Raw genomic sequence first — 12,131 nt, forward strand, 5'->3', positions numbered from 1 at the left:
AAAGATAGGTAGGAAAGTTAGTTGTGAAGAGGCTATAAGGAGGCTATAAAGGGATATAGATAGGTTAAGTGAGTGGGCAAAGATGTGGCAAATGGAGTATAATGTGGGAAATTGTGAAATTGTCCCTTTTGGCAGGAAGAATAAAAAAGAAGCATATTATCTAAATGGTGAGAGGTTGCAGAGCTCTGAGATGCAGAGAGATATGGGTGTCCTAGTGCATGAATTGCAAAAGGTTAGTATGCAGGTTCAGCAAGTAATTAAGAAAGCTAATAGAATGTTATCATTTATTGTGAGGGGAATTGAATACAAAAGTAGGGAGGTTATGCTTCAGCTATACAGGGCATTGGTGAGACCACATCTGGAGTACTGTGTACAGTATTGGTCTCCTTATTTAAGGAAGGATGTAAATGCGTTGGAGGCAGTTCAGAGAAGGCTTACTAGACTAATACCTGGGATAGGCGGGTTGTCTTATGAGGAAAGGCTTGTATCTGCTGTAGTTTAGAAGAGTAAGAGGCGACTTGATTAAAACATATAAGATCCTGAGTTGCCTTGACAGTGTGAATGTGGAGAGGATGTTTCCTCTTGTGGGAGAATCTAGAACTACGGGTCACTGTTTAAAATAAGGGGTCGCTCATTTAAGACAGAGATGAGGAGATTTTTTCTCTCTCAGAGGTTCATGAGGCTTTGGAATTCTCTTCCTCAAAAGGCAGTGGAAGCAGAGTCTTTGAATATTTTTAAGGCAGAGGTAGATAGATTCTTGATAAGCAAGGGGTGAAAGGTATTGGGGGTAGGCAGGAATGAGGAGTTGAGGTTACAATCAGATCAGCCATGATCTTATTGAATGGCAGAGCAGGGGGCTGAGAGGCTTACTCCTGCTCCTAATTCATATGTTCGTATGCCCTCAATTATGAATTGGGAACCTCTGGGATTGCAACCTTAATTTTTGTGCTTTATTCCCAATACTCCCTATTTCCCTGATATTTATCTTATCATGTTCTAATATTACCACTGCTGAGATTAAAGGACTGGCATTCACTCGCTAATGAATACCTTGGCCCAGTGGTAGCACTCTTTGTCTTAGGATTAGAAGGTTGTGGGTTTAGATCCAATGCCAGAATCTATAAAATCTAGGCTAACGTTGCATTGTTGGAGTTGCTGTATTTTTGATCAGACATTAAATTGGTGCCTTGGCCAAGTGAATACAACCATGTTCCACGTGCGATTTAAAGAGGGACTGGGAGTTTCTGGCCAATCTACTTCCCTCAGCACCACTGAAAATAGTCATTCATTTTCTATCTGTTAGATCTTGCATTTCACAATGTAGATACAATACTATTTAACATTTAGACATGTACCTCAATGTTATTTATAAATCCTTTACACGCATGTGGAAATTAATTCCAAAGATGACATCTTGTATTTGAGTATTTTCATTGAGTTAATACTCCCAGAAGGAAAATAGTGTAACAAACAGAAATAAAACATTTTTACTTACTTAAAATCTGTCAGCAGATTGCAGTGAGCACTTAAATCAGAATTACTGAATGGCTTTTTATGCTTGGAGCAGGATGGACTGGAGTTTTGTTTGGATCAAGAATGTGTTTTATCTGGCATCAATTTTGCATGAAGTATTTGTCTCTCCTTACAAATCAGATTAAGTGACATTCAGGTTAGTTTACCAGGTTGTTGCTGCCTAATTAATACAAAGGACAACCAACCATTTCAAGTTCAAGTTCAGAGTAGTTTCCAAAAAGCTAGGGGTCACAATCCACATTTTTGCCCTTGAAATATCACAATCTCACTCAATTCCAGTGTAGATTTCTGGATTATTAATTAGAAATATCCTTTAGCGAACCAATTCCTTGTGGCCTAAAATTTCCTGTGACAGGCCAACAGACAGCACCCACTGTTAGTTAGACTTGCCTTTGTCCATTTAATCTCGAGCATATTTTGTGCTGCAGGTTGTTGGAAGTGGGACATGGACATGGTGCGGTACCCTCTACAAAACATCTGGGACCTGAGTGAACAGGGCAAGCAACTGTGGAGCTCCTTAACCAATCAGATTGAAGGACTGTGAAATTAACAGCACAAGGACTGAGAAGGAAGTGTAAATTAGAATGGGTGAATTCAATGTGAAATCACGGTACAGAAAGTGGAATAAAGAGAAGGAAAGAAAAATCGAATTAAGATCGAGAGAGAAAAAGACAGAAAGAAAAAGTGATTTTAAAAAAACTCCAACAGTTTAAACCTAAAGGAACAAGACTCCACATTTGGAATAGCTAATTATTAATCCCAGAGAGATTAGCTTGTCATAAATAACACTTGTCACAGGGTTAAAAGGGTATTACGATGGAAATGGACAAGCCCCAACTTTCTATGGCAAGTTTAGTTTGTATCTACCGTGCGTATACAGCTACTTCACATTGTTCAATGCACTTTAATGGTCAGGTAGACAGCAAGATATCATTTTCATAAAAGATAATGGACAGCAGCCTTTGGATTTCTGCATTTAATCACATATCTGCTCCTCACCTGAAGTTGCTGTGAAGCACTATTAGCCTCTCCATTACTTTTACAGCGTGTTTTGGCCCATTATCTATATAGCAATTATCAAAAACCATTTACTGAACTTGTTTTGACCTATTAAGTGAATTCTCAATCATATGATGGTAATGTGAGTGTTTAACACCAGAAAACAGCTGCTGATGTCAATCTCAGTGATGTGTCATACGTACAGATGTAATGAGCAGCATATTGGCCGGTGATGCAAGCTGTAACTGTGATTGAGATAGAAAGATTTATTTGATCCAAGTTGCCTCATTTTATGGGCTGAAATTTCTATAATTACAATTTATCACATATCAGAAACAGATCATAAAATTAGTATTTTGAAAGCTGGAAACATTTAGTGGTAAAAATATCATTGGATATAGATGAGAGTTTCGAATTCCTTATAAAAGAATTGCATGATCCTTTCCATGTGGAGCTTACTTTGAAAAGAATGAAGGAAATGTTGCACAATGGGAGAGTGGGTATCGTAATGGGTTTGAATAATGTGTTTATTCCTTCAGGACCTGGTTTCAAATAGAGCTCTTGATGGATGAGGAGAAATTCCTCTCTCATTGTCAGCTGTTAAGGGTCCTAAATGAGATAAGGCAAAAAAAAACTCTCCTCTTCCTCCTGGAACCCTCTCCTAACAACATTCAGTGCTTCAACTGCATTGCCTCTGAATCTACCTTAAGTTAAATTCTACCCCAAAGATGATTTAACTTTACTCTATAGCTGACTCCCTTGTAAAGATGTACATGAATAATTGCAGGCTGAATATAAGCAGAACTGAAATCCACTTTAACCCAAATGACCTTGCAAAAGGGCAAGTTCTCATTCAGTTTTTTAAGCATTTTCTCTTCCTCCTTGTTCCTTTGCTTTTCCTTTTGCTTTTTTTTTGCACATTTTGTTAAGTTTTTCTGTCTCTCCTTGGTGATGTTTTCTATGTGTTTTACTTGTTTTATTTTGTGCTCTTTTCCTTTCTTTTCTCTCTCTCACTTCCTATCTATTCATCTTACTCTTCTTTCTTTCTCTTTGGTTTCCTGATCTTTCTTATTTGCCCAGATCCAATGGCCATTGAGCTAATGCACAGCATGATGCACTGAAATGATTGCTAAAGCACTACCAGAAGATATTGTGGTATTTTTCAATATCAAAAATCACTCTGCAAACCTTTCTCTGAAATCTGAGGCATAGAGCCATAGAAAACCATAGAAACGATATGGCACAGAAGGAGGCCATTCAGCCCATCATGTCTGTGCCGGCTTAAAAAAGACTAGCTGCCCAATCTAATCCCACCTTCCACCACCTGGTCCGTAGCTTTGCGGTTTACTGCACTTCAGGTGCATGTCCAGGTACCTTTTAAATGAATTGAGGGTTTCTGCCTCCAGCACCAATCTGGGCAGCAAATTCCAGACACCCACCACCCTCTGAGTGAATAAGTTTTTCCTCATGTCCCCTCTAATTCTTCTACCAGTCATCTTAAATCTGTGCACCCTTTGGAAATCTGGAAGCCAAATATGCTAGCAGCCATGAACCTTTGGCTCAGGGTTCCCTTACAATATGGGTGTACTTATAGAGATGGGAGAATTGCTCAGCTTAAGTCTTAGATGGTAGTGATCATAAGTCCATTTATTTACAACATAACTTCACAGTTGCGATTTGGATTTAAATTGAGTAAATGTTCACATCCATTTGCCTTTCAAGAGTTCAACAAATATTTTGTAATTAGAACAAGCTGGCTAAGGGTTGTGCAAAATCTGGAAATGAGTAAAACAATCTATGTTTATGAAGTTCTTGTTAAATGAAAAATCAACATTACTGCCTTCTGTTTCTTTCTAAAATGCTAACAGCTGTTGCCAGCAGCCAACACTGAGCTTAATATTTGCCCAGAATTACAAAGTCTTTACAACATTGTCATGGCAGAAATATGGAATATTTTCACAGTACCTAAGTAAGTCTGTATTGACTAATTATACATGTTGCTGGCTCCTTCGAGCTGCCTTTATCTGAATGTCTTCAAAACCATTTAAGGGAGAGGGGTGGGGGTGCTGGTGGGAAGGACAGAGCAGATATAGATAACAGAACACCTCGAATGGACTAGAACCAGCTGCACCACATAACTCACGACGTCTAGGTATGCAAGCAAATCTTGCAAAAACACGGAACGCTGACGTGTATGAGTGACATAATTGCATCTTAATAAGGACATTGCAAAAAATTATGTTCTATGCTAAGTCCAAATTGGACCAAATAATTGCATCTTTCATTGATAGTGTTTCTGATTCTCCCTGTTATTTTTTACAAAAAATAAAATTATGATGTTTTTTTTTAATTGTCTCCATTTTGCTGCCAGCCTCCTATTTCTGTTTTCTAGTCATTCTGGTCTTCTACTTGTTTGTTCCATGTTAACTGTTTGTTTACTGTCATGATATGGATTGTTGTTGCTGAGGTTTAATATGATGCACCACGCATTAGGCTGTATGCGCCATCAGTGCAGCCTGCTTCCTTGTTAAAGCAAAAGATCAGGGTAATTGTTTAGTAAAAGAGCAAGCACAAAAACATGGCTGTTTGGAAATAAAAGCAAAATACTGCAGATGCTGGAAATCTGAAATAAAAACAAGAAATGCTGGAAATACTCAGCAGGTCTGGCAGCATCTGTGGAGAGAGAAGCAGAGTTAACATTTCAGGTCAGTGACCCTTCATCAGAACTCTTTGGAAAGGTTCTTTTCTATGTTTTCTCATGTTTTGTTTATGGAATAAAAGGAAATGAAGGTATTCCTTCAAAGCCAAGACAAATTTCCTTTCTATACTGAAGCAGGAGTTCATAATTTCTAAAAAATCTGTTAGGATATCATTAGAAAATGGCTCCAGTCACCGTCAGGGTAGGACAGAATGATAGAAGCAGTTGCCAATAATTTGGGAATTGAGAACCAGTCAGGATTGGTGATAAATCAGTTCAGTGGTAAATTAGGTCAGCGGTGGATCAAGTCAGAGATAGATCAGGTCACTGGTGCATAATAGTGCACTAACTAGTATTACCTTTCTCTATTTTAATACTTCTAAGTGAAAGGCAATATATTTTGTTTAAGAAGTTGCAATGAATGGTAAATGGCACAAAAATAGCCCCTACAAGTAAATTAGCTTTGCTTGATACATTATGTAAAATGGAAGAGAACAGATGACAGAAGTAGTGGTTGAATTCTTACTCAAATCCACTATGGTCTTATGGTTTATTGCATTATTAGAACACTGTTTTGATTGGACAACTACACTCATGGTCACTTGTAGTTTACTAGAAGACACATGGGCTTGTATAAACTGCACGTGATGACCTAAGAGACACATCTGTGATATTCTCTGTAATTTGCAGTTTTATCTCAATGTGATCTCCAGCTACCATCTACCATCAACAGATAATTTTAAATCATTGTAATTTGTTGTTCCATTATTTTGTATACAGAATAATCTATAACAGTGATGCATAACCACTAGGAAAACAGGAGAGGCAGCTCTGTGCTAATTCATTTACACAAGTTGCTTCAGGGGATTGTTGTGAAATGAATTCGGTTTTATTTGTTGTAATCTTTTAAAACACAAGATGTTCCCTTCAGGCAACAGCATTTGCACCAAACAACCAAAAACATTAGAATCTGTTTTACTGCATCTCAATCCTTCCATTTGCAAGTGTCAGCTTTACTCAGTGGGTTCCACTCTCACCTCGCAGTTAAAAAGTCATGGGTTCAGGCCCACTCCAGGATTTGAGCACTTATTCCCGGCTGACACTTCATGTAGTACTGAGGGAGTGCAGACTCATCAGGGGAATACCTTTCCGATATGTATTGCCTGTGTTTTTAGGTGTATGTAAGAGATTGCATTGTACTATTCGAAGAAGAGCAGGAGAGTTGTCCTAGTGTCTTCGTCACCATTTATTCCTCAACCATCATCACCCAAGCATATTAGCTAGTCTAGACTCAACATCAGGTTCAATAACTTCAGATCATAAGCCTTTTTCCTATTTTTTTCGACAGGTAATGATTGGTAATGATTCAGCTGTTGCTACTTACTAGACCCATCTTTTGGTTTTTCTACTTGTCCCATTATTTCCTTTTGCCTTGCATCATTATCCTTTTAATTGTTTAATCTCTCCTGTCTTTCGCCCATCACAGAATTTCCTTTTGTGTTTCTTTACCCTCCCCTCCTCTCCCCTACCCTCTCCTTCCCTCTCCTTCCCTCCCCTTCCCTCCTCCCCTCTCCTCTTTCCCTATTCCTGTACTTGCTTAAAACCTGTAAAATTACCAACTATTTCCAGTCCTGATGAAAGGTCATCAATTTGAAACATTAACTTTGTTTCTCTCTCCACAGATGCTGCCAAATCTGCTGAGCCTCTCCAGTAGTTACTCTTTATATATTAGCTAGTTGTTTACTTCGTTGCCACTTATGGGATCTTGCTGTGTGCCAATTGGCTTTCATATTTTCTGACAAACTACACTTCAGAAGTAACTTATTGGCTGTAGACATGAAAGGTATAAAAATGCAAATTCTTCCTTTCTTTAAATTACTGAAACTAATCTGTTTCTTTCTAAAAGTTTCTTATTGGGTTTGGGTTCCTATGTAAGTGTTTACAGAAAGGGTAACTGAACATGCTCATATGCATAATTCTCCACAGGTTGAGTTCTTAATCTGTGAAGGCTGAAATGCTGTGGTGCAGGCATTGTCATGAGGCACTTCCCTGGAAGAAAGGAAGCAAATCAAAGAACCTTCGTGTGGTTAGCTCGGGCCTGACTGGCAAAAGCTGGTTTATTTTGCCTCTCCTATGTATTGGAGCATACTGCTACCAAGCAGAACTGCAATATGCTTTCTGATATGCATGATACTTGCACATCTTTCACTGAACACCGGATGACCTCCTAATGGGAGTATACTCATTACAGCAACTACACTCCAAGGTCTTTTTCTTTGACAAAATGTTCCAGAAGGCCTTGAAATAAAAGCAGCTAATTATTAGCAAACCAATTTCAGTCTTTATGGCTGTAACACTTTCCAATGAACAAAAGGCATTTGGCGAGGACAGATTGTGTTCAAACATTAGTTTGAACAAGCCTTGAATTTGAGATTGCGACATTCTGGGTTGAGTTGAAGCTTCTCTTTTCAAATTTCTGTTAATCTAATCATCCACAAAATTGGTGCATTCTAGATATTGTGTAAAAGGAAATAGTTCTTGGAAGTCTACAAACGTTCTGAAGAGTGTCATTGATAAGTCACATCATTATAGTTTTACTCACTGCAATTATGAAGGATTCAGATTGTTATGGTTAATGAAGTTCAGTTATTAATTCCCTACATTGAAAAGACCAGTTGCGGGTTAAATCCACTAAGAATTTGAATAGGTTGTACAAAATAGCTGAAATTTTTGCAGAATAACCTATCCTGGAATGTATTCAGATAGGCTTGTGCTTACATTTCCAATTTTCAGCAGTTTTCACCATAATTAGCCCTGGATCCATTATCAAAATCAAATAATCAGTACAAAGCAGCCCACAAAGTCTCAAATCTGAAATTCATCATACTTTTTGTAAACACTTGTATATTCCTTGCACTGTGATCTTTATCCACTATAAAAACTTTCATAAGTTAGTCTCTTGGGAGGCATGGTGCTGCATGCTAGAGCTTTCACGCACTTGGTAGGTCATATGCTTATATCTGTTTACACATGGTACAGTTTGATCTCATACCATTCTGCTAGTCTGAGGTACTGAACTAGAACAGGATGGGAGAATCAGAGGGTCAACCTTCTACCAGGGATGACACAAATAGAGGTAAATACAACGGAGCTGATTTTCATCTCCGTACTGCCCCATTTATGCCTAACAACTGGGAACAAAATTGGAGGGAAAAAGAAATCCCACCTACTTACTGTTGGAGGCCAGCTGATTCTGATTTTTAGCTGGGCCTCAATTTATGTAGCTAATGTTTCCACCTGAAACAAACAGACGCCTCATTACTGTTTCCAAATAATGGTTGAATAACATCAGAACTCCCATTTAATAACACATGTTATTACTGCTAATTCCTCAAACTGCTCAGAGATATGGATGCGATAGGTCAGTATGAGGCTGTTGATGAAGGCGAGGGCATATTTTCCTGGGGAGGTGGCGATTGCTGCTGGGGGTGCCCTCCAGGGTTCCTGCATTACCCCCAAAGGAGGGACTCCCCCCGACCCTGTTAGGAGGCTGCAAGGTTTTACCTCTCCCCAAGGCAGCGGGCCCCTACGCCTTCCTCAGAATTGAGGTGGAGGAGGAAAGAGGCCTTTCAGTTGTCAAATTGCCCATGTAAGGGGCTCAATTAGGCCTGAGGCAGGAAGGCCATCCTTGGCCTTTCCCATCCTGGACAAAATGGCAGGGGGCCTGGGCAATGTCAGGAAAGGCGCCTCCCGCCATTTTGTTTTGCATAATAACATTTTGCCTAATAGATCACTCATGATAACCTGGGAGAGGTAGTTTTGGACTGTTAAATGTGCAGAATCCACCAAAAAGGCTAAGTTCTAAAAGTTACATTCAAGCTCTGGCCTACTGCATCATCAGCATATTGCAGATTTTGGAAAGAGTTAAGCATCTTGTTCAAATCCTTCAAAAGCCTCAGCAGGAATAATAATGTTAATAGTGAGTGGCATTTTGAAGGGCGACGTATTGTCCATGCTCTGTTTATATAAATGTTCATGTTATTTTAATACTGCCTACTGACTATAGTTTCCCAGTGGTGTGAGAGGGAAGTCATGTTTTCATTGCTTCACTTTTGTCATGGTGAAATTGAGGAAGTCCAAGTTTGGTGCTTAACTAACTCAAATGTCTGTAGTTGCAGCCAGCCAGTGACTGATAATGAAATTGTCCATGATTTCAACAAGCCTCTTACCTCTTCTCCAAGTACCTGCAATATGCCAATAGTGCAGAGTTTGAATCTGTCTTTTACAAAGTAGCTTTTTATGTTGAGCTTTACACCAGTCTGCATATTCAGCAGTCCAAGACTAACTCTTACAGGTTATCTTGTGAAAAAAATGACTGATTATATATTTAAGCTTCTTCAACTAGCATGCTGGCACTGTCTTTGGTGTTATGGGAATAGCCCCAATATCTCCATGTCATGCAGCAATATAGATGTTAGTTTCTGATTATTTAGACTTTGAGATTTTGGTTCAAAACAACACATGTTTTGGTATTTTGAGCAATGCTGTTGATGTATATAAGCTATTTGTTAATAAATGAGGGCCTATTTGGCTAGTTCACTGTAGGATAGTTGGTTTACCGTCAGGTATGATACTTAGGGGTCTGGCCTTTAATTTGCAATGGAGAGTTTATTTAATGCCGTTTTTAGCAAATGGCTCTGTTCCAGCATAAGATCCCAAGAAACTAATATAATGAGCCATCACTTGGAGGTCTGTTCCATAACATCCAAAGAGATTTAATGCAAGATAACGTAGATAGATTTATCAAATAATAACAATTGTATTCCTGTGTTTAATGGATACCAGAGTTTCTACTTCTCTGATTAGAACAAATTCTCTTAATTACCATCCATTACCTCTGGGGCTTGGTCGGTTTCTCAGTTTTATCAGAGTACGGGATGATGTAGTCAGTGATGATTTCTGGCTTCTGCAACAGGATGCCCAATTTTGTTTTTATTCCTTTGGCCCTGGGAAGATAATGTGGAAAAGTTAACAGTGTTGGTTGTTTATTACATAATAGATTAGATTTCCAATTGCAACAAGTTAAACAGTTTGCAGATTAAAGTTTGAACAGCTGTCCCCTGGCATGTCTAAACCTGGAATATTTTGATGTTTAACTGACTCTTCAACTCCCATGAAAATTGCATCCTTTGTACAGTAAGCAAACTGAATCATCTCAAACCAATTTAGTTTACTTTTGTTTACCATCAAGCCTTGTTTACAAAACCGATAAACTGAAAATCTGGTTACAAAACAGAAAACTTAGAGTAAGGGCTAAAGGTCGTTACTCAGACTGTCGGAAGATGGGGAATGTTGTTTCACAAGGATCAGTGCTGGACCACTTCTTCATAATTCACATAAACAATTTGGACTCAGGAATTGGAAGTACAATTTCAAAGTTTTCAGATGACACCAAGTTAGGGGGATATAGCCAATACTGAGGAAAAAATACAAGATGCTAATAAACCTATAGAATGGGCATGCAAATAGTAAATGAATTTCAATATAGACAATTGTGAGTTGATGCATTTGATAAGAAGAACAAGGAGTCCACATTGCTTAGAAAATTAGAGTCTATTGTGTTAGAGGAAGTAGGGTGGGAGGATGCTCTTGTGGAGCATGAACACCAGCAGAGACCAGTTGGGCCAAATCAGTCTGGTTGTACATATGTCGAAAGGTAAAACCAAATTCAGATCTTCGAATACTGAGTTGCTTTATTGCCTTGAAAACAATGTGGATAACATTTACAAAAGAGATTTTCTATCAAATGTTAAGGCTTTAATCCCCTTTGTAAAGTAGGATATGAAACTGCAACTATTCAGCAGAATCGACTCATCTCTCTGTATTTAGGAAGTTTGTAATTGATAAAGGACATGGACTCTGTAAATAGGGGATTTGTAATGGACTGGAGTGAAATACAGTAAACACCTTCATGAAGAAGGCGATTGTGGCCAATTTCACAAGAAGAGAGATATTTATCATATCACACTGCTACCCAAGATGACGCATTTTATTGAAACCAGATATTAAAGATACATATTAATATTCAAGATCAGAGACATGAAGGAAAAAGAAAGTTTCCAAACCTTGGATGGCACTTTAATGAATAGCGGCAATAATACTATATGCATGTTTTATCTACTTGGAACCATATCTCGCTGACTGTAGATAATATTTTCCTTGGCAGAATGAATCATAATACACACACGTAAGGGCCATTTCATGCACTCATTCTGGAATTCATTTAATGCCACTGTTACTGATAATTATCCTTGGAAAATAAACAATGTGAAGCCAATTGAACTTAATGAGAAATGTACCACAAACTCCAGATGTAGCATATGTGACCCAACCTGGTTAAAAGGAAGCTAGGGAAACATGTGAGAGAGAAAGGAATAGAAAGATATGTTGCCGGGGTGAGATGAAGAAGGGTGGGAGGAGATTCTTGTGGAGTATAAACACTGGCATGTACATGTTGGGTCAAATGGCCTGTCTCTGTGCTGTAAATGCTATGTGATACTAGGTGTGATGCTAATGAACCAACAATAAATGCTTCCAGAATAGGGCAAAAGAATGAAATTAATACTCCAAAGCTTCTCTAACAGGTTTACCTGTGCTGGGGCAATTAGCTGACAGTTCACGCTAAAAATTATAGTGCACATTTCAGTCCAGCCTTTTAATAACCGTGCTAATGCAAAGTGGTGATTGCACAACCATTTGAATCTTTATTGACCATAAAGGATATAAGCTGCTCATGTGTACCCAAACACACATAGACATACACACACACACACACTTTGTAAGCCTGACGGCAGGCGTGGAAAATGATGGCCGTCCCCCAGGGACCCATGCCATCGTGCCG

General features: G+C 38.6%; 1 protein-coding gene across 1 annotated transcript in view; it reads right to left on the bottom strand.

The window, feature by feature from the left end:
• Window positions 1-12,131, bottom strand: part of LOC137373024 (regulator of G-protein signaling 5-like) — a 59,879-nt gene that overhangs the window by 22,943 nt on the left and 24,805 nt on the right. The window contains exon 2 of the mRNA XM_068037742.1: window positions 10,126-10,236. Coding sequence (XP_067893843.1) covers window positions 10,126-10,236 — 111 coding nt within the window. The remainder of the gene's footprint in view (window positions 1-10,125; window positions 10,237-12,131) is intronic.

The sequence above is a fragment of the Heterodontus francisci genome, chromosome 8, assembly GCF_036365525.1.
Source record: "Heterodontus francisci isolate sHetFra1 chromosome 8, sHetFra1.hap1, whole genome shotgun sequence".
Taxonomy (NCBI): Eukaryota; Metazoa; Chordata; class Chondrichthyes; order Heterodontiformes; family Heterodontidae; genus Heterodontus; species Heterodontus francisci.